Genomic DNA, 22,923 nt, shown 5'->3' on the forward strand with positions numbered 1-22,923 from the left:
TTGACAGGGTCTCACTCTGTTACCCAGGCTGGAGTGCAGTGGTGCAATCTCAGCTCTCTGCAACCTCCATCTCCCTGGTTCAAGTGATTCTCCTGCCTCAGCCTCCCAAGTAGCTGGGATTACAGGCACCTGCCACCATGCCCAGCTGATTTTTAGTATTTCTAGTAGAGATGGGATTTCACCATGTTGGCCAGGCTGGTCTCAAACTCCTGACCGCAGGTGATCCTCCCACTTCTGCCTCCCAAAGTGCTGGGATTACAGGTGTGAAGCACCACAGCCAGCCACTGACCACTTCTGCCGCCATTTTCAGTCTTGTCATTTTGGGATAGGAGATGATGTTCCTGAGCAAACAACAGCAGCCATGAGTCTTACTCCCTGGCCCGTAGAAGCTGCAGACGCACTCACAGCTTCTGTGAAGCTGATGTCTCCAGCTCTTGGCCTGAGTCCTATAGAATCATTGCGTTTTTCCACCCTCTGGGCAAACAGATAATTAATTTTATTCTAATGATAGTAATGATGAGGTTGCAGAAAAGGAGAAGTTGGGCCGGGCGTAGTGGCTCAAGCCTATAATCCCAGCACTTTGGGAGGCCAAGACAGGCGGATCACCAGATCAGGAGATTGAGACCATCCTGGCTAACACGGTGAAACCCCATCTCTACTAAAAAATACAAAAAACTAGGCGGGCGAGGTGGTGGGCGCCTGTAGTCCCAGCTACTCCGGAGGCTGAGGCAGGAGAATGGCGTAAACCCGGGAGGCGGAGCTTGCAGTGAGCTGAGATCTGGCCACTGCACTCCAGCCTGGGCGACAGAGGGAGACTCCGTCTCAAAAAAAAAAAAAAAAAAGAAGTTGGGGGGCAAATAAAGTTTAAAACCACCTACTTCACGCACACAATTAGCCAAAATTAAGAAGATGGACGGTGCCACATGTTGTCTGTAAGAATGTGGAGTAACTGGGGCTTGAAATGGTAACCCCTGCTCTGAAAAGAAGGCAGCATTTTTGTTTTTGTTTTTGTTTTGAGACAGAGACTCTCTCTGTTGCCCAGGCTGGAGTGCAATGGTGGGATCTTGGCTCACTGCAACCCCCACCTCCCAGGTTCAAGCTGGGGCAATAGAGCAAGAGGCCATCTCAAAAATAAAACAAAACAAAAACAACAACAACAACCACCAAACCTTTTCCCACTCTGTGCTTAAGGCCTGTGTGTTTCATGGCATGTACTTTTAGCTGAATTAAAACAGTACAGAAAATTAGGGGAAAGAGGCATGTGGAGAGCCGTGCGTGTGGAGTGGTTTTGGAAGTCTGGGTTCAGTGAATGCTGATCTTCTGCGTGTGACATGACTTACGGGAGCACACCCTTCGTTTCTGCAAATGCTGAGGTGTTTAGGGAGGGATGCATCATCATGGCTTAGCAAAAATCGAATTATGTGCACATGTGCCCCCCAGCGCACACACACACACACGCCACACCAAGCAACATGTAAACAGTTGTGTAATCCAGTTTGGAAGTGTTTTGATTTTCATTGCTCTATTCTTCCAACGTTTATTTTTTTGAGATGGAGTCTCGCTCTGTTGCCCAGGCTGGAGTGCAATTGTGCAATCTTGGCTCACTGCAACCTCTGCCTCCTGGGTTCAAGTGATTCTGCTTCCTCGGCCTCCCAAGAGGCTGGAATTACAGGTGTCCGCCACCATACCTGGCTAATTTTGTATTTTTAGTAGAGATGCAATTTTGCCACTTTGGCCAGGCTGATCTTGAACTCCTGACCTCAAGTTGTCTGTCCGCCTCAACCTCCCAGAGTGCTGGGATTACAGGTTTGAGCCACCAGAGCCAGACTATTCTTTCAACTTTTTCAGTGGGTGTGACACTTTTCATAACTGGATCATGGGGGTGGGAGAGGCAGTGATTGCCTCGGCTCCTGCATGTTCATCTGTGACAATTGAGTGTGCAATAGCCTCTTCCTACCCTCTGCTCCCTGAAAACAGACCACATGAGGGGAGAGATTCTCCAGCCTCGTGCAGGTCCCAGACACCTCTGACCTGGGTGTTTGCTGGGGACCCTAGGCGTCCCTGAGGAAGGCAAAGAGATTCTGCATACTCTTGTGCTAAGCAAGTTGTTCTGGGTGGAATGGTGTCCCCCTGAATTCCTATGTTGAAGCCCTAAGCCTCAGCACCTCTGAATGTGACTGTAGTTGGAGATGGGACTTTGAAGAGATAATTAAGTTAAATTGAGATCACTAGGCTGGGCCCTAATCTGATATGACCAGTGTCCGTATAAGAAGAGGAGATGAGGACACAGACACACAGAGAGGGACTGTCGTGTGAGGACACAGAGAGAAAGCGGCCCAAAGTAAGCCAAGGAGAGAGGCCTCAAGAGGACCCAGCCCTGCGACGCCCTGATCTCAGACTCCAACCTCCAGGACAGTGAAATGAGAAGTGTCTGTGGCTTAAGCCGCCCAGTCTGTGGTGCTTAGTGACGGCAGCCTGATCAAACTCATGCACAAGCGTACCCCGCTGTCAGCCGTGATTTCTTTCTTTGGTTACTGTCCTGCAGAAAGTGGTGTTGAATTTTTGCTTCAGAACCAAATCTCATTGCTAATCTCCCTCTTGCCTTTTTTAAGCAGGGAGGCTGTGCCTGGGCTGTTGCACAAGAGAACTTTCTGTAGTTAGAGCCACATGAGGCCACATGTGTAATGCCTGCCTTCCCCTAGGCTTTGGAATTGAATGGACAGGCCCTTCCTTTACGCAGTGAAGAAATCTTACTCGCTTGAGCTCTCAGAGCCTGTTTTCTGATCTGCAGAACAAGGATCATGACAGCTCTACTTCCTCAAGGCATGCCATGAGGGTGGAATTCAGAGACTGTATTTAGATGCTGGGCTGCATGTCGTGTTGGGTAAACATGGGTAGTTATCATTAAGATCAGCTTGATCACTCTCCTCATCATTACAGCACGGGAAAGCCAGCCTAGCAACATCGGTAATCCCCAAAAATCTCCTCTTCTCACAACAGACTCAGCCTCCCTCATTCTGTGCCATGAGTCTAGGGTTCCTGGAGGCCAAGCAGAAAAATCTAACTGCCCTCTGGGCTCACGGCTTTCTAGCCTCCGAGTCCCACCAGAGCCACTCTCCTGAAAACCATTCCTCTGCAAACATCAAAGAACTGTTGCTTTTCTATCAAGATTTCTGGGAGCAAATGATGTCCTTCAATGCCATCACTATTTCAGAGGAAAAATTTACATCTTATTGGCAAAGCCTTCTGGGAGACGGAGGTTGCATTCGGTCCACATGAAATAATTATTTCCCATTCTTTTGTGTGTGTGTTAAACTTTCACTCTGATGTTTCTCGAGGTTTTTATTCCCTTAACTGCCATACGTATTTCACAGGACAGAGGACTGGATAATACTGCCCGGAAGGTCTCTTCTACCCTAAGAGGGATGAGGGGAGGTGGCTTCCTCCAAGGAGGTGGCCGGTTTTTCCCCCGGCTGACGTTTCAGCATCTTGGCCGGAAGCTGAACGACTAATTGGAGGTAGATCCGTTCGGTCGTGGTTTGACTTTGATATTGATGAGGTCAGAAAATTCCAAATGCTGAAAGTGGTTTTCCTCTCATACACGATCCCCCCATGCCAACCCCTGGTTCAGGTTCAGCATTTCGTTTGTAATGAGAGTCACCTTGGCGCTGAAGCCCAGCATCCTTGGGAGGTAACTTGCCAATATCAATGCAGCTCTGGAGGCCTGTCCGAATCCCAGATTGCTGTGCAGCCTTCGGAGCTTCTGCTCGATCCCAGGACCAAAAGGACAAGGTCAACCAGAAGGTCACCCAGCACACCCGCGGATCCCCATGACCGTGTCTGAGCTGCAGTCATGGCACAATTGCAGATTGCAACTGTGGCAGGAAAAAAAGTGCAGCCACTCCCAGGCACAGGCAGAGTCTGTTTCCCTCCTTGGCAGCGTGACTTGCTGTCTACGTGGAGCATTGTCCTGAGGACACCGTGTAAGGAAGCCAGCCTGGTCTCTGGGGGATGGGAGGATGCATGGAAGAAAACAGATGTGTTCCAGCCAACCATGAGGCCCATGTGAGGCCATCCCACACCTGCCAGCCAGGCTGACCCTCCACTTAAACGTAGTCATGTGAGGGAGTCCAGAGCAGCAGTCCTCAGACCCATGCGGCCCTTAGTTTTAGGGTGTTCTCTCAGGCACAATCTGTTTCACTGCTGCACTAGCAGGCAAAGTTCACTTTTCTTCCCAGTCTATTAAGATTTTTTAAAAATTTTTTAATTTTTTATTTTTTTTATCTTATTTGTTTGTGAGACGGAGTCTTGCTCTGTCACCCAGGCTGGAGTGCAGTGGCGCGATCTCTGCTTACTGCAAGCTCTGCCTCCTAGGTTCATCCTGTTCTCCTGTCTCACCCTCCCGAGTAGCTGGGACTGCAGGCGCCCACCACCACGCCTGGCTAATTTTTTTGTACTTTTACTAGAGACGGGGTTTCACTGTGTTAGCCAGGATGGTCTCGATCTCCTGACCTTGTGATCTGCCTGCCTTGGCCTCCCAAAGTGCCGGGATTATAGGCATGAGCCACTGCACCTGGCTTTTGTTTTTTGTTGTTGTTTTTTGTTTGTTTGTTTGTTTTTTGAGATGGAGCCTTACTCTATCACCCAGGCTGGAGTGCAGAGTGCAGTGGCGTGATCCCAGATCGCTGCAACCTCCACCTCCCAGGTTCAAGAGATTCTCCTGCCTCAGCCTCCCAAGTAGCTGGGATTACAGGCTCGTGCCACCATGCCTGGCTAGTTTTTGTATTTTTAGTGGAGATGAGGTTTTACTATGTTGGCCAGACTGGTCTCGAATTCCTGACCTCAAGTGATCTGCCTCCCTTGACCTACCAAATTGTTGGAATTGCAGGCATGAGCCTCCATGCCTGGCCCAGTCTATTAAGTTTTATCATGAATCTATGTTTTCGTATCCAATGTGTTTTGATAAAATATTTATCCAAAATCCAATCCTGCAACTGTCAAAGATGATTATGTAGATTTCCCCTGCTTATCTGCTAATGCGATGAATTATATTTGTCGATTTTCTTATTTCTGAAGTAAACCCCCCAGCAATGATATCATCTCCTTAATATATGGATCTCTGCATTCAATTTGGTGATACTGAATGGTGCTGTTTTAAGTCATTTGCCAATTATTATTTGCCAATTAACTTTTAATTCTCATGATAGTCATAGACGAATCATACCTGAATTATTATCCCCAGTTTCTGGAGCCTGACGGCGGGGAGGTTGTCTGTTGTGTCGGTGCTAGAAAGCTCCCTCTGGGGCTGTCCAGTGTCCAAGCCTGTGGCCCTGACCACTGCATGGTGCTGCCTGAGTGAAGTCTGGCCACAGCCCAGGGGGTCCCCTTCACTCCGCCATGGGAGGGGTGCTGGGGGCTGGACCTGCTCCACCTTCTGTGGGACTGAGGGGCTGTTTCGTCCCCAGCCTCTGGGGATACCGGCAGAGACCTAAGCAAGTCTTGCTCAAATGCTCAGGGTCCTCCTCTAACCTGGGAGGCTCATTGGGTCACCCGGTATGGAACTACTCCTACAACAGCTTCCCAGTCCTCAGCTGCCTCCTCTGGCTGGGGACCCTGGCCCACGATGCCCCTGAGCCAGCACTTCAGGAGGTGTGGACGTTGCTTGCATCAGTCCCACCTCTATCTGGTCAGCCCTGTCAAGGTAGGTATAAGCTTCTGGAGCAACCAGGGGCTTCTCGGTAATATACATCGATTTGCAAAGGCCCTGGCCCCGTATGGGGTTTTAACAAAGCCCCGGGGAGCTCTTCTGGAACCACAGAGGCCTCAACTGCCTCTCCAGACTCTGGGCTTTAGCCTGGAGATGGGCAGAGACTCCCTTGGAGTTTGCAGGGGAGCTCGGCGACCCCTGACCTTGGTGAGCCAGGAGCCCAGGTGCCCTCCCTGCCATGTTTGGAGGATGCTCGTAATTAAAACATCCTCACCAGGCCCTGGGGTCTTTGGGCATCAGTGGCTTCCTGAGTTGCCACAGGAGTCTGAAATAGATGAAGCTTCGTCATCTGGAAGGAAACAAAGACAGGGACATCCCAAGCCCTCGGTTTCCCTTGTGCCTTTCCGAGGAGCCGTTTTCCAGTTGCAGCGAGGAGGTGTCAGGGTCACAGAGCTACCTCTAAAGAGCTCTCGGTGTCGGGAGGCACCTTTCGTTTTGGCAAGAGAAGGAGGCTTCGCTGGGGCAGTGGAGTGGCTTTCCTCCGAGTTCTGGCTGCGGATCCCAGGAGCTTGTTGCGCGAGTGATGAGGAGAGAGGTGGCCTCCACCCTCGCCCGGGCTCTGCCTCTTGGCGTCAGGGAACAGGTCGCGTTGTGGGTACTGCAGCGAGGCCACAGCCTCTCCAGGGCCCTGGCCACCCGAGAGCCACTCTCAAAGGTGACAGTCCCGTTCCATGGCGTCCTCACCACTGTGAAGATCACTCCCATGCATTGCCCATGTCCCAGCCCCGAGCAGGAAGGCAGGGCTTTGTGGCACCTTGTCGGAGCCCGGGGCTGGCCCGCGTGACAGGTGCAACAGGCTGGACACTGTCTTAGTCTGTTCAGGCTGCCATCACAAAATACCATAAACTGAGCTGGGTACAGTGACTCAATCCTGTAATCTCAGCACTTTGGGAGGCCGAGGCCGGCCGATTACTTGAGGTCAGGAGCTTGAGATCAGCCTGGCCAGCATGGTGAAACCCCGACTCTCTGCTAAAACTACAAAAAATTAGCCAGGCATGGTGGCAGGCACCCGTAATCCCAGCTACACAGGAGGCTGAGGCAGGAGAATCGCTTGAACACAGGAGGTGGAGGCTGCAGTGACAGGAGATCGTGCCATAGCACTCAAGCCTGGGCGACAAGAGCAAAACTCTGTCTCAAAATAAATAAATAAACTGGGTGGCTTATAAACAATAGGCATGGATCTGTTATAGCTTCAGAGGCTGTGAGTTCAAGATCAAGGGCCAGCAGATGGGCTGTCTGATGAGGGTCCGCTTCCTGGACGGCGGTCTTCTTGCTGTGTCCTCACATGGCGGAAGGGGCAAGGCTCTCTCTGGGGCCTCTTTTCCAAGGGCACTAATCTCATTTATGAGGGCTCCACCCTCATCATCTTATCACCTCCCAAAGGCGCCAGCTCCTAACACCCTCACAGTGGGGTTTCCATTTCAACACATGAATTCGGAGGGGGCCTCAAATATCCAGACCATGGCAGAAATCTGCATGGCCCCTGGGCTCAGGGAGAATCATTTCGTCATTCAGAATGCAGGCTTACACGAAGCAGGAAGAGCATCACAGCAGGCCAAGTTCAGTGCTAGCTGGTATAGGATGTGGCACTTTGTGGTGTTCAGTGAAGGGTGGGTGGCTTAAGCCCAGGAAAGGTATTTTCCACACAATGCTGGAGCCGTCTAGGGAGCTGTCTTGAAAGGAGTTGCCTGATATAATGGGAGCAGTGGAATTCAGATCCTTGGAGAAACCAGACAGCCCCAGGTCCTCCTCGCCTGCCTGTCTGTCTGGCTCATTTCCCACCATCAAGCCAGTCCAAGTCCCGAGTCCCACTGGGGCTGTCCTTGCTCCTGGCATCATCCCACTCCACCTTCCAGCATCCTGAGACCATGCCATGCCTAAGAGCACCCAGGCTGTTCCTCGCATTTCCCCACTGTATTAGTCCGCTTTTACGCTGCTGATAAAGATATACCTGAGACTGGGAAGAAAAAGGTTTAATGGACTTACAGTTCTGCATGGCTGGGGAGGCCTCACAATCATGGTGGAAGGCAAGGAGGAGCAAGTCACATCTCACATGGATGGCGGCAGGCAAAGGTGCTTGTGCAGAGAAACTCCCCTTTTTAAAACCACCAGATTGACTGGGCATGATGGCTCATGCCTGTACTCCCAGCACTTTGGGTGGATTACTTGAGGTCAGGAGTTTGAGACCAGCCTGCCCAATGTGGTGAAACCCCATCTCTATTAAAAATGGAAAAATTAGCCAGGTGTGGTGGCGGGTGCCTGTAATCCCAGCTACTCGGGAGGCTGAGGCGGGTGGTGAACCTGGGAGGTGGAGGTTGCAGTGAGCCGAGATCACGCCACTGCGCTGAAACTCAAGTCACTCAAGGTGACAAAGTTAGACTCCATTAAAAAAAAAATCATCAGATCTTGTGAGACTTATTCACTATCACGAGAACAGCACGTGAAAGACCGCCCCCATGATTCCGTCATCTCCCAACAGGTCCCTCCCACGATACATGGGAATTATGGGAGCTACGAGATGAGATTTGGGTGGGGACACAGAGCCAAGCCTTGTCACCCGCTTTGGTCTTTAAGTTCCTCAGAGGCTGAGAGTGCAGCTTTTTAGGTGAGGCATGGGATTGCAGTCCACACCACCTGCAGAACCTGAGCAGGTAGCTTCACCTGCTGTGCTCACCAGCCCCCAGCCTGCCTGCACCTCCTAAACACGCTCGGGCCCTGTGTGCACCAAGAACTGTCCTTTGGCATGAGACTCAGATAATTTCCAGGCACCCACCGTGTGGTGGTCTGATCCTTCTCACCACTTGTTACTCGAGTGGTTCATTTCTGAGTTTGTGGGGCAGGCAACACCAAGCGAGGAACAGGTGCCCCCATGAAGTCTACAGGTGTCCTTGATGGGGTGGGTGCAAGGACTGGGTGGATAGCAGGGGCTGCCTAATTTAATACAGATTAGGGGAGTGAAGGAAGCACCAGATACGAGGGTCTCTGCTGGGAATTTGGGGTGCTGCTCCTGGAATGGGCTTCACCTGCTTACACAGCATCAAAGTGCTGCATTTTGGGGAGAAGGAGGGTTTGGGGCTCAACAGAGCTCAGGGCTCTAGGAAGATGTTCAGGTGGCATTTCCACTGGTTTTGCAGGGCTTTGCATCTGGCCCACAGCACCTTCTCCTGGTACTCCAAAGCTGGACGATGGATTAAGAAGAGAGGGGACAGGAAGTCTCTGCGCTGTTGCAATGCAGGTGGCAAAAGAGACAACAGGGCCCCAGAAGTCAGGGCTTCCAGCCAGTGGTCATGCACAGAGTGTGTGGCAGGGGTCTGGACCGACCTCGAGCCCTGGGGCCCCAGCCCCTCCTGGACAAGCCCTGGGCACCCATACTGTCTTTCCCAGTGACGCTTGCCAGTGATGAGTGTGATGGATTGAGTCCCCAGTCTTTCTATGATCCTAAGTCCTAGTGGGCTGTGATTGTCATATTATAGGCTTTGAAGATGTGCTTCAAAGCTTGAGGCTAAGATAATGTTTATTTTATTTTATTTTATTTTATTCTATTCTATTCTATTGTATTCTATTCTAATTTACTTTATTTTATTTTATTTACTTTATTTTATTTTGAGACAGAGTCTTGCTCTCTCGCCCAGCCTGGAAGGCAGTGGTGCAATCTCGACTCACTGCAACCTCCGCCTCCCGGGTTCAAGCAACTCTTCTCCCTCGACCTCCTGAGTAGCTGGGATTACAGGCGCCGGCCACCACGCCCAGCTAATTTTTGTATTTTTAGTAAAGACGGGGATTCACCATGTTGGGAAGGCTGGTCTTGAACTCCTGACCTCAGGTGATCCACTCACCTCGGTCTCCCAAAGTGCTGGGATTACAGGCATGAGCCACTGAGCCCGGCCGGCTAAGTGAATGTGAGGTGTAAGCATTTGAGGTGCTAAGGAGGAGATGGTTGTCAATTTTTGAGTTAGGAGAATAGATGGAGACTCCGCCTTCTCCCCCAGTTGGTAGATCAGTGGAGTGGGGCCATGCTGTCTCCTGGGCTTGGCTCCCGAGATGCACTGCCCTGCAGAGTGGCTCCTGTTGAAAAAAAAAAAAAAGTGTGAGCTCCCTCTTGACATTCCTGCATTTTTAGGGGTCCCTGTGGCCCTGAGTGCCAAGAGCAGAGCCCCCAGCTCCTGGCAAGGTGTCCGTCTGCTTTCCTCTACTTGTTAATCCCAGTGCCATCTCTTGCAGGGGGCTTTGCCAGCACCAGCAAAAGGTCCCCATCTCAGATATGATTGCTTCATTCCAGGAAAACCCAGTTTACGGCACCGAGGACTTACAACTGGGGGTGATTCCCACAAGAACTCATCCTGTGGTGCCCTCATCACACAAAACGTCAGCCATCGATGCTGCCTGGAACTGTCGATCACACTTCAAATGCAGGATGTCATTCATAAGGTCACAGCAAAGGCTCCCAGAAAGTGATGCTAACTCTGTCTTGGGGCAAGAGCTAAGGGGAGTCCCCTGAGAGGCAGCCCCCAGGGGCACAGCAAGAAAGCCCAGTTCTGAGGGAGACAGGTGGGGAGGCGGTGGGAGCTGGGACCTCGGCCCCACGCTTGGCTGAGAGAGGCCAGCGAGGGAGGACGCCCTCTGCATCTTCCCTGGAGGCCCCGCCTCTCCCTTTCCTTTGAAATCCACAGAAGAGAAACACAGACTGTTGCTTTGTGTTACATAACTCTTGTTTAAATGTCCATAAAAGGCCTTCCTCCTTCCCAGCCAGCAGATACGGAAGTGAGAATTAGGATGATTTAGAATGCCAGTGAAGCATCTCATACAAATGCCCAGTGTGGTGCAGTGACACTGCCCGGGTGGCCGCCTGCTGCTCTGCTGTCCAGTGGCGTGGCACAGAACTGGCTGCCCGTCATCCGAATTCTCCCAGCCTCCTGTCTGTCCAAGGGTGCCAGCTGGGCCTCAGCCATGGAGACATCCTGCCTGTTGCTGTTTTTCAGGGCTCCCTGGTATTGTCTGTCCCCAGATGCTTTCCAGGGCCATGGTTTCTTGTCACCTCCTCACGGCAGAAGCCAGGGTTCCCTTTGCTTCACGTGTGGATTCCTCCCATGACCTGCCAGTCTTTGCCTTCTGCGCTGACCTCTGACCTTCCTCCCTCCACACATCCATCTTGCCCGTCTTGCTGGCACATTCACCACATCTGACATTCATCCTGCTAACCTTTGCCTGAGCTGTAACCCCCGCCAGGTGCTCCTTCTCCAGGTACTCCAAAGCTGGTGATGTCTTATGAAGGGAGGTGACAGGAAGTCTCTTTGCATCCCGTGGCGGTGAGGGGCTCCTTCCTGCTCTGGGTTTCTTTAAACCCTGACATTTCTCCCTCAAGGTTGCATCATGGTCGTACCCCGCAGGCAGGCATCTGTCTGTATTACCGAAATGTTGTTTGAAACAAGGAAGGAGGAGGACAGTTGAATTAATGGGGGGAAAACAGGTGAGCTGTAGAGAGCTGAGTTCTCATTTCTTCACTGGCTCCCCTCCAGGCCTCTAGGGCTCTGAAAAACCTGGACAAAGCAGCATCTGTTCTTACAGGACTTGTCCTTCCCCTGCGCAGGGCACTTTTCACCATAGAAGATCCTGTGGGTGCCCAGCCTGAGTGTGGCTTGTCATAACCCTCGAGAATAATTTGTCATTTGTTTCTTGTGCTTCTATGTTTTACAAAGGTGTGTGACCTGTGATTATATCATAACTTTTTAAAAAAATGCCCTAGTCCATGAAAATGACAGCATATTATATGCTAAGGTGATTAGATGAAGATTTTGAACCCAAACGGCTTGAGTGAATGTCTTGGCTTCGGTGCTGACTGTGATGTGGAGCAAGTTTCTTAATCGCTCTGTGCCTCAGTTTCCCCCTCTGTCAAGTAGAGATAATGGTGCCCACTTCATAGAGCTGTTAAGATCAAAAGAGGTCGCTCCCGGGAACTCAGAGCAGCGTGTGGCACCTGAGCCCCGGCTGTGTCTCTGCTATGAGTGTTCTTTTCGCTACTATGTACACCTGCAGCCACAGAGACAGACCCCACACTCTGCCTTCCTCATGTCACCCAGACCAGCAGCCTGACAACAGCTGGACAACACTGAGCAATGCCGAGACATCACATAAGAGCCAGTTCCCTCTTCCTTCTCCCAGAAGGCTTTTCCTGGGAACCTGTGATAAGCCAAGCATAGGGCAGACAGTGCCAGAGGACAGGCAGGAAGCTGCTTTCTGCCAAGAGGATTTTCTAGGCCTTGAAATCATCAAGGGGAGAAACAGTCAGGCAATTATCACAAGTAAACGTTTGCATTGTTCTCATTTGCATTTTGAGCTGAGTCCTTTAGACCAGCAGGGAGGTGCCTGGGCTTAAGCTCCTAGGGCTTTTCTTTGGAAGGAGAATCCCGGAATCACTAGGGGATGGTCCACGTGTGTGTTACTTCAGCTGTCCTAGGTGTGCGTTCAAGTGCAGACGTGGCTGTGCACTTGTATGTATCTGACTGTGCATTTTTGTGGGGTACTGGGTGACCTGGGGAGTGGGTTACCTTTACAATGAGCAGTCTGCAGTGTTCGAAGATGCAGTCAGTCATCATTTTTCTAACCATAGCAACCTTTTTTTTTTTTTTTTTTTTTTAAGACCGAGTCTCGCTCTGTCACCAAGCTGGAGTACAGTGGCACGATCTTGGCTTACTGCAGTCTCCACTTACCAGGTTCAAGTGATTCTCCTGCCTTAGCTTCCAGAATGGCTGGAACTACAGGTGCATGCCACCACACCCAGCTAATGTTTGTATTTTTAATAGAGACAGAGTTTCACCATGTTGGCCAGGATGGTCTCTGTCTCTTGACCGGTGATCCGCCTGCCTCAGCCTCCCGAAGTGCTAGTATTATGGACGTAAGCCACAGCACCTGGCCCATAGCAAACTCTTTTAGGGTTGATTGGCCACGTGCCAGGCACTGCTCTAAACCTTTATTTGTGAGATCTCAATAAATCCACACACCAAACTCATTTCACAGGTGAGAAAACCTAGGTTTGTGGATTGCACGTAATGCCCAGTGTCACATAGTACAAGTCTGGATTTACACCCAGGCAGCCCGGGCCAGAGCCCGTGCCCTCCACCTCTGTGGCAACATCCCTCTGCCAGTCCGCCAGTTTCACCTCAGGCATTCGGCAAGGGCTGGTCTGTAGGAATGCGGGAGAGATGCCTGGGGCTTGTGGGCAGAGAGGCCTCGGGCCATCCTGGAGCCAGCACAACCATCAAGGCCCTGGAGAAGGAAATGTCTGGCTCAGCCTGAGCAGGCCAGGGCATGGGTCCACATTGCTTAAGTTGAGTTCCCAAAGCTGAGCTGGAGGTGTGTTGTAGGAAGAGGTGGTCTCCCTTTGGGAGGAGGGCACCTCGGCTTCTATCTCTCTGAATGTGGTCTGGAGACATGCTTATGTCTAAAGCCACCTTTTCTACCTTTGTGCCCAAGGGAAACCACCACTCAGGAAGCTTCCCCCACATTCTCCCACTGCTGTGAAGAAATACCTGAGACTGGGGGAAAAGAGGTTTAATTGATGCACAGTTCCGCATGGCTGGGGAGCCCTCAGGAATCTTACAGTCGTGACATAAGGCACCTCTTCACAGGGTGGCGGGAGAATGAGTGTCAGCAGGGGAAATGCCAGACACTTATAAAACCATCAGATCTCATGAGAACTCACTCACTATCACAAGAACAGCATGGGGGAAACAGCCCCTGTGATTCAATTACCTCCCACCGGGTCCCTCCCTCAACACATGGGATTATGGGGATTATGGGGACTCAAGATGAGATTTGGGTGGGGACACAGCTGAACTATCTCACCCCGCAACTCTGCCCTGTGGTCCTGCCACAAGTCTTTGGGCAGAGACCATCTAACTCTTGAAACCAAGGGGTGGATCTGATGATCTCTGAATTTCTTTCAGGGTTGTTTTGCCTTCTTCTTGAAGAGTGACATACATTTGTGACCAAATAGCTCTATCACCCTCTTCTGTCAAATCCAAAACGTCCGACAGTCTTCTTTAATTTGTTTTATCTCCGTCCCCTTCTGTTCAAACTGGCAGTGTTCCTGCTCTTATAATCTCATACATTATCAAGTGATGTTCCAGCCATACCCTTGGTGTTCGTTTTGTTGCAATGTGGATAGGCTTTTTCATTTTTTGCCATATGGATAGACTAAGAATCTTCCAAATCTTCCAGCTCTGGTTCCTTTTTGCTTCACAATTCCTTCTTTGATTCATCTCTCTCCTTTTGCATTTTACTATAAGCAGTCAGGAGGATCCAGCTGCTCCTTCGACACTTTGCTTAGAAATCTCCTCAGCTAAATATCTGATTTTATCGCTCACAAACTCTACCTTCCACAAAAATACTAGAACAGTTGAGCCAAGTGCTTTGCCACTTTAGAACAAGCATCACTTTTCCTCCAGTTTCCAGTAACGTGTTCTTCATCTCCATCTGATATCTCAGCAGAATCATTCTAACATTCATATTTCTAGCATGCACCTCAAAACTCTTCCAGCCTGTAATCATTACCCTGTTCCAAAGCAATTCCATAATATTTTTAGATATTTGGGTTTTTTTCACCAACACCGTATTTATTAAAAATATATATATATATATGTGTGTGTGTGTGTGTGTGTGTGTATTTGGCCAGGCACAGTGGCTCATGCCTGTAATCTCAGCACTTTGGGAGGCAGGCCGATCACTTGAGGCCAAGAGTTTGAGACCATCCTGGCCAACATGGCAAAACCCTGTCTCTACAAAAAAAAAAAAAAAAAAAAAGGAAAAAATATATATGTTAATTAGCCAGACATGGTGGCACATGCCTGTAATTCCAGATACTCGAGAGGCTGAGGCACAAGAATCACTTGAGCCTGGGAGGCAGAGGTTGCAGTGAGCCAAGATCACACCACTGCACTCCAGCCTGGAGGACAGAGCAAGACCCTGCCTAAAAAAAAAAAAAAAAAAAAGGTGTGTGTGTGTGTGTATATGTATATTATGAGACATTTCAGAATAGACTGCTGCTGCCAACAGCCAATAATTCTAAATAAAGTCCTAACTTATTCCACAAATTTGAGCTTTAAAAATATTCTTTAGGAAAAACAAAAACAGAAGAGTGAAGACTTTCTGAGGAATATGACCTAAATGAAAGGTCCTTCGAGGCCTGCAGATGCCCTAAGTAAGGAAGAAAAAAACACAAAACCAAAAATCTCCCACCCTACCTTACCAGATCACCTCATACACACAAGAAGAAAGGTTGATTTAAATTAAACAAATGAAGTAAGCCCATGTTGGGAAGACGTTATAAATATTTGTTACAGCCACACCCCACTCCTGACACTAAAGTTTGCATTTGTTTATAATTTATTGTAAAGAATTGGCTCACAGGTTGGCCAATTTGAAATCAGTAGATAAAGCTGGAAACTCAGGCAGGAGTTGATGCCTCAGTCTTGAGGAGAAACTTCTTCTGTAGGAAACCTCGATTTCGGCTCCTAAGGCCTCCAGCTGATTGGATAAGGTCCACTTAACGTTATGACTTGACATCAGCATGTTGTAGATGTAAGTGTATTTCTGCAGGCTGGCATCTGAATGCCTGGCTCTTTTGTGGGTTGTGTGCATTGGTCCTGAGCCCAGTGTCTCTCCTTCTGAGGCACTGTGTGCCTTGCCCGTGTGGGCTCTGGTGCTGGCCTTCCTTCCAGGTCTCCATGGCCATCCTAGGAGACTTGGCTTTACCTGCCTGGCTGCTCTCCCATATCAAAGATCATGCATCTTTAGGCAACAGATCTGTAGGGCCTGAGTTGGAACAATTTCCTGTAGGTGATGGTTTTGGTGCCACCCATCTGGCTGTGCATCTATCTGTGGGTAGAATTTTTCCCACAGAACTGAAATCCGATGAGTTTTAAATGCTTTCTTTGAGGTTTCCCCCTCTCTCCAGTTATGTAGATTGGCATGCCTCTAATCGGATAAACAGGACTCCGGGGTGTGAGAGCTGGAACTAATCAAGCCCCGTGGGAACACTAGACATAGTCAATGGGGAGATTTCCAGACGCAGGCCTGGTTGAAACCTCAGCTGCTGTGTGGGTGATTTGCCCCACATGCCTTCTGGACAGAGGCCCCCACTCATATAGGTTGTAGAGCAATGACAACCTTATCATCATAGAACAGCCAGCTGCTTTGAGAGAAGCAAGTGTAGTGGTTGGCAAGTTCAGAGGATGAGTGTTGACGGATATTGCGGCTGCAATTTTAAGAGCTGTGATTGGACTCCTTTTGGTGTCAGACCTTCAGTGATGTAATAGTGTGTGAAGAAATCATTGTTCTGCAGGTGACACTTAACTTAATGTGATTTTCACTTTGCAGGTGGCCATAATAGCAGGCAACTTTGAGCTGGCAGAATACATCAAGAACCACAAGGAAACAGACATCGGTGAGTAGGCACGTGGAGAGACTGGTGGGATTTGGTTTAGAGATGCTGTGAGGGGTCACTCACCAGCTTTTTAAAATGCTCCTAAGATTGGTTTAGAGCCTGCTTTTAGCAAAACTTCACGTAGTATTAGCCCATATTCTGTCTCTGGTCTTAACTTTTTTAACTTATGGTGGGGATGGGGCTAAGGAAGACCTTAGAGGTTAGGCTGTCTGAAACATGCTTCTCTAGAAGGATGATGTTCTAGGCTATTCTGACAGTCCCCATTGCAAGGTTTCTTTCCATGTGAACATCATTGATGTAGTAAAATGGGGAGAGGAACAGGAAGTGTGGAGTTCATGCTGAGGGTTGGCTCTGGGTTTCCCTCTCTGATGTATGTGTCTGGTTTTCCCAATTAATGATAAAAATTGATACATGTTGTTACGCATTTGTCCAAACTGGTAGAATGTACAAGCCCAAGAGTGAGGCCTGATGTAAACTGTGGACTTCGAGTGACACTGTAGGCTCTCAGTTGTAACAAATGGCCCACTCCAGGGGGGTGTTGATGACTGGGGAGACCGCACGTGAGGGGCAGGGGCTCTCTGGGTAAGCTGTATTCCTTCTGCTTGGTTTTACTGTGAACCTAAAACTGCTCTAAAAATATGACATCTTTTTTAAAAATCTGAAAAGAAAAGAAATCAAACTGGAGAATGTGCTAAGCATCAAGCAATGGATGTAGGGCAACGGCTCTTGATTGCTGAAACCAATTAATTTGCAGCTGATTTAGATGTGTTTATTGGAAGGTGCCGTAACATCCACACTTCTATTTAGGCAAAGAGCTGGCGACCCGATGAGGGTGGAGAGAGCCAGTGGCATCCTCTCGACTCCCCTCGGTTGCCTCCGCTTCACTTCCTCCGCAGTTGTGCTGATGGCCGTTCCCCTTTTTAGTACCCCTTGTGCCAACCAGGAGGACAGTCTCTGGGGCTCCTCCTCTCTCCCATCGCCCTGCCATTGGCTGGGCCCAGTCTTGCAACTTGGACGAGCCCACTGGCCTGTTTCCTCCAGCCCCGCGCTTCCACAGGACCTGCAGCGGGGAGCAGTCCCATTGGACCGGCAGTGGTGAGCTTTCGAAGATGGCATCACCCCATCAAAGGGGTCCGGGGGGTGCTCCTGGGTGTCGTTTATTGCCTGTGCCCCTCAGCTCATTTTTGGCATCAGGGAAAGCAGAACTGTGTGTTTGGCTGTCGAGGCTTTACTGTGTGGCATGTGTGCCCTGCGTCGACCACGGCCGGTACCTACCCCACCTTGGAGAACTGCATGAGGATGCAGAGCCAGATGCACGGCTTGCATCATCAAGTACCTGTGCAGAGCCTCGGGGCCTCCCAAAGGCTGCGCCTGACACTGACGCGCACGTCCCTCCTGTGAGCCAGGGCAAATCACTTCATTGCTCTGAGATCCAGGGTTCTGCTAGGGCCGCCTCAGCACCTCTGTGAGCGCATTATAGAGATTGATGAGTTAATGTCTGCAAAGTGATTTAGAAAATGAGCTCTCAGAATGCCAGAGACCATCTCCCTGCTACCTCCCTAATATGAAAACACAGCACACAGAATCGCTTTGGTTTGAGGCTAAAAATATCGGCTGCTGTGAAGGGAGTGGGACTGTCTTGACCAGGGGCACACAGTGAAGAAGGGAGGTGAGGGAGCCTGAGCACAGGTCCCACCCACGACTGCAGGGGTTGTTGCTGGCAGCTCCACGGATCCTGAGTTGTCTGGGATGGTGACAAGCTCTGGGCTACCCTCATTGGGCTACCCTCACTGGGGCCTACACGGCAAAGAGGAAGGCGTGAAGTGGCTTCCTTATCCCAGCTCTCCACATGGAGCTGGGAGATACCGGGGCTGCCACCCCTGCCCCTAAGCGTTGCCCCATGGAGTCACAGCCACCCTTCCTCCCTTCTGACAAAACTCTCCTACTCAAAAACAGGATGGGCAGTTTCTCACGCCTGTAATCCCACATAATCCCACAGTTTCTCACGCCTGTAATCCCAGCACTTTGGGAGGCCGAGGCGGGTGGATCAAACTCCTGAGGTCAGGAGTTTGAGACCAGCCTGGCCAACATGGTGAAACCCCATCTCTACTAAAAATACAAAAATTAGTTGGGCACAGTGGCAGGCACCTGTAATCCCAGCTACTCGGGAGGCAGAGGCAGGAGAATCGCTTGAATCCGGGAGGTGGAGGTTGCAGTGAGGCAAGATTGCGCCATTACACTCCAGCCTGGGCAACAAGAGCTAAACTCAGTCTCAAAAACAAAACAAACAAACAAAAAACCAGGATGACTTTCCAAGTCCGTTGAAGCACTGAGTTGATTTCACAAACCAGCGTGGGAGACATTTGTTGTCTTTTCAATTTTTAGATATAATTATTATTAATATCTTCCCTATTTATGATGCAGACACCTCTTTACAAACAGAGGGGTTTTCATTATTATAAAAGGAACGCCCATTTGTTGGGCGAATACATTTTAATTACCCTTTTCCTGTTCTGATCAATTATTTATTAGCTGTAAACAGCAGCCCCCTATTAAGAAAGGGGGGATCCTCACTACAGGCTCACGTGGCTAACATATTTTGAAATGCCAGGATCAAGGTTTGAGTCTCTCATGTCTGTATGTTTGTAAACTACCCCAGTTCTGCAGGAAAGAAGCAGGACTGGCTTTTACAATCAGCTTACGCAGGGAGTCACTGTCTGTCGTTCCCTGCTCTTTGAGCTTTCCCAGGGCCCCAAAGGGAAAGGATAGTTTAAAAAATCTGTACTTGCTCACGGGGTTCCTTGTGCATCTACAAAGAAGAATAAGAAGAGGAAAAAACCTCTTGTTTCATCTGAGTCGTCTAAGGGTTTGTGATTATGAACTAGCAAACTGGCATCAACGCAAACTGTGCCATTTAAATCATTGCGTTGAAAGTTTCCCAGAGAGAGAGATGAAGGGTGTGGAGGCTGTGAGTCCTTTAGGAACCTGACGCCTCTCAATGTGTTGATTGATCCAAGCACAGTGAATCTGTTGTAAAATCCTGAACTAATGCCTTCTTAACTAAACCTGTAGGTTGGAACCCAGTGGCTTCTCCCCTCCCCTGTGGTCACCCCCTCTTTGCATCGCCCCTATGGTGGGGCCAGGTGCTGGGTATGTGGTGGGGAGGGTCTCGTGCGCTCTTCCCCACTTCCCCATGTTTTTTGCCTACATGGGTCTTGCTAACTCCTGCATATGGGTCTTTGCTCATTGTTTGAGAAAGCTGCCCTACTTCTGGGTGAATGAATAACCACAGTGAAAACAGTTAGCGCTTACCAAGTACTACAGGCCAGCACGTCACGTACAGCATCACAACCATGTAAGCCTCCACGTCCAGATGCAGTTGTGATCTCCATGTGAAGAAGAGCCTAAGCAACATGGCACTGGGGGTGGGGCTCCCCGGAAGCTGACCTTGAGATGAGGATTTGAGGGTAAGCTGTTTATTGTGGAGGTGATATAGGAAGCACCAGCAGGGACTTAGGGAAGGAAGTCAGGGAAGGGCAGGGCGGCAGCCATACACATGTGTTCACGAGCAGTTGACTCTGTGGGTCCCTGAGGCTCAGGCCCCTGGGGTCCTCTGGGAACCTGCAGAGGGTGTGCCTGGGCATTATGAAGCAGTTCATGTATTTACCCACCAGTTCCAGCTCCTATGCGTGCTCCCTCTGGGTACCAAGACCTTCATCAGGGAATTGGGGAATTGCAAAGGCCTGTGGGGGTAAGCAGTGCACATACCCGGGAACAGTGAATGCCAAGGGGATGCAGGCAGGGCACCAAGGGCATCTTACATTCAGGACTTTTCCAAAGCCACATGCTGGAGGAATTGGGCAAACCAGATTTCAACCCCACGTCCATCTGATGCTGAAGTACTTACCTTGAGAACCTGTCCTTTCAACCACCACACCCTGCTGCCTCCCTGGTGAAGCTGAGAGAAACCTTGCACCATGCAAGAGCTGTAGGCGTCAGTGTGGACTGGGACGAGGCAGGCTCAGGAGGCTTTACACAGGCTGGGCCTAGAACCAGAGCTGAGAAGCTGGGCGGAGGGAAGAGGAGGCTTCCTGGGCCACAGACCACCAACAGAGTGGTCCCCCCATAGTAAGAGGGGTCTCTCCTCTCTGCTTCCTCATCCAGGCTCCCTCGCTCTGGGATTACTAGAGCTAAGCATTTGTCAGCTCCCGGCCAGCTCCCCAGTTGTGCTTAGAAGGCAGGGGTGAGGCTGGAGGAGGATGATGCTGAGACCGCATGGGGCAGAGCCGGGCAGCTGGAGAGAGTTGTCTGAGAATGGATGGAATGATGGACTGAGGTCCCGGCCTCATGGCTGTGCTGCCTGGCAGCCCCCGAGGGGAGCCTTTGCAGCTCACAGTGGTCTCTCACCAGGGCGGTTCAAGTTGCTCATCCTCTGAGCTTTCGAGAGAGGTCATTTTTTTTTTTTTTTTTTTTTGAGACGGAGTCTGGCTCTGTCGCCCAGGCTGGAGTGCTGTGGCCGGATCTCAGCTCACTGCAAGCTCCGCCTCCCGGGTTTACGCCATTCTCCTGCCTCAGCCTCCAGAGTAGCTGGGACTACAGGAGCCCGCCACCTCGCCCGGCTAGTTTTTTGTATTTTTTAGTAGAGACGGGGTTTCACTGTGTTAGCCAGGATGGTCTTGATCTCCCGACCTCGTGATCCGCCCGTCTCAGCCTCCCAAAGTGCTGGGATTACAAGCTTGAGCCACCGCGCCCGGCCGAGAGAGGTCATGTTTTAGTCAGAACTGGTCCTGGCCACTCCTGTCCTCACCCGGTGCCCAGAGTAACTTCTCACCCACAGAATCAGTTGTTTTCTCTGCAAATCCTAGATTCCTCTCCTTCCACCTTCCACGTTAACATTTCAAAGAGGAATTTCTTCTGTGACATTTCTCACCCACCGTGAAATATTCAGTTGTCACTGGTAATGTTCCTTCCCAGAATGCTCTTAGCAGTGTCAGGGTGAGGGTCCATCAGGGTCACCCAGGAGGCCTTCAGAGGGGAGATGCAGCCTGGCCCAATGCCCTGGGGGACAGAGACCGAGAGAGGGAGGGAGGAGGAGGACATGCTTTGGAGGCTGCAGAGTCACTTCCCTGGGATCACAGAACGAAAGAATTCCAACCGTGAGACCTTGGAGGCTGTCCACCCAGAGCACCAGCAGAAGGAACCAGCCCTGCCAACACATTGATTTTGGACTTCTGGCCTTCAGAACTATGAGATAGTAAATTCTGGTTGTTTTAAGCCACTCCGTTGGTGGTGGTTCCCACCAGCTGAGCGGGAAGAAATGGCTCCATTCTCTTTCGATCTGAAGAGGAGCCTGTGTGCACTGAGGATGACAGACTGCCTCTGCTAGAGGAGAAGCGTCCTTTCTCTCAGGCTGTACTTGCACATGTCAGGTACCTGAAATAGCAGGTCCTGAAGACGCCTGCACTCTCACCAGCTCCAACTCCTACGTGGTCACCACCTTCCCGTGACAACTCTTTTTTTTTTTTTTTTTTTGAGGTGGAGTCTATCACCCTGTCACCCAGGCTAGAGTGCAGTGGCACGATCTCGGCTCACTGCAACCTCCGCCACCCGGGTTCAAGCGATTCTCCTGCCTCAGCCTCCCGAGTAGCTGGGATTACAGGCGTGTGCCACCACGCCTGGCTAATTTTTTGTTTTGTTTTGTTTGAGATGGAGTTTCGCTTCTATTGCCCTGGCTGAAGTGCAAGAGTGTGATCTTGGCTCACCGTAACCTCCGCCTCCCAGGTTCAAGCAATTCTCCTGCCTCAGCCTCCCGAGTAGCTGAGATTACAGACATGTGCCACCACGCCTGGCTAATTTTGTATTTTTAGTAGAGATAGAGACGGGGTTTCTTCATGTTGGTCAGGCTGGTCTCGAACTCCCAACCTCAGGTGATCCGCCCGCCTCAGCCTCCCAAAGTACTGGGATTACAGCTGTGAGCCACCACTCCTGGATGCCATATATATATATAATGTTTTTTTTTTTTTTTTTTTTTTAAGTAGAGACAGGGTTTCACCATGTTGACCAGGATGGTCTCAGTCTCTTGACCTCGTGATCCATATGCCTCAACCTCCCAAAGTGCTGAGATTATAGGCATGAACTATATGCCTATAGAGAGGCCCTCTGGAATTGCGGTTTCAAATCCCTCTGGCGTTTCTCATGCTGGACGTCCCAGCACCAGCTCCTCCTTTGCTTCCCAGGGTCTGCCAGGCATTTCTCCTCATCCACATCTTTCGCATCCCTGCTCAGTACCCGGGGGTGGGCCGTGTACTTGGTTCCCGGGGCTGCCACAACAAATGACCACCAACTGAGTGACTTCAAACAACTGGAATTGACCGTCTCACTGTTTTAAAGGCCAGAAGTCCAAAATCAAGGTGTTGGCAGGGCTGGTTCCCTTTGCAGACTCAGGGGAAGGATCCTTCCTTGCCTCTGAAGTTCCTGGGCTTCTGAATGCACCACCCCAGCCCCTGCCTCTGTCTTCATGTGGCTTCCCCTCTGCATGTATCTCAGAGGTCCTACTCCACTCCCTTATGCAGACTCCAGTCTTTGAATTTAGAGTCCACCCTAAATCCAGGATGATCTCATCTTGAGATCCTTCAACTCATCACACCTGAAAAGACCCTGTTTCCAAATGAGGGTGCAGTTTAGGTCCCAGGGATTAGGACTTGGTCCCATCTTT

General features: G+C 50.3%; 1 protein-coding gene across 2 annotated transcripts in view; it reads left to right on the top strand.

Moving 5' to 3' along the window:
* Positions 1-22,923, top strand: part of SHANK2 (SH3 and multiple ankyrin repeat domains 2) — a 638,889-nt gene that overhangs the window by 194,345 nt on the left and 421,621 nt on the right. For both annotated transcript variants that reach the window (XM_025357432.1, XM_025357433.1), the window contains one exon: positions 16,142-16,208. In XM_025357432.1, coding sequence (XP_025213217.1) covers positions 16,142-16,208 — 67 coding nt within the window. The remainder of the gene's footprint in view (positions 1-16,141; positions 16,209-22,923) is intronic.

The sequence above is a fragment of the Theropithecus gelada genome, chromosome 14 (genome assembly GCF_003255815.1).
Source record: "Theropithecus gelada isolate Dixy chromosome 14, Tgel_1.0, whole genome shotgun sequence".
Taxonomy (NCBI): domain Eukaryota; kingdom Metazoa; phylum Chordata; class Mammalia; order Primates; family Cercopithecidae; genus Theropithecus; species Theropithecus gelada.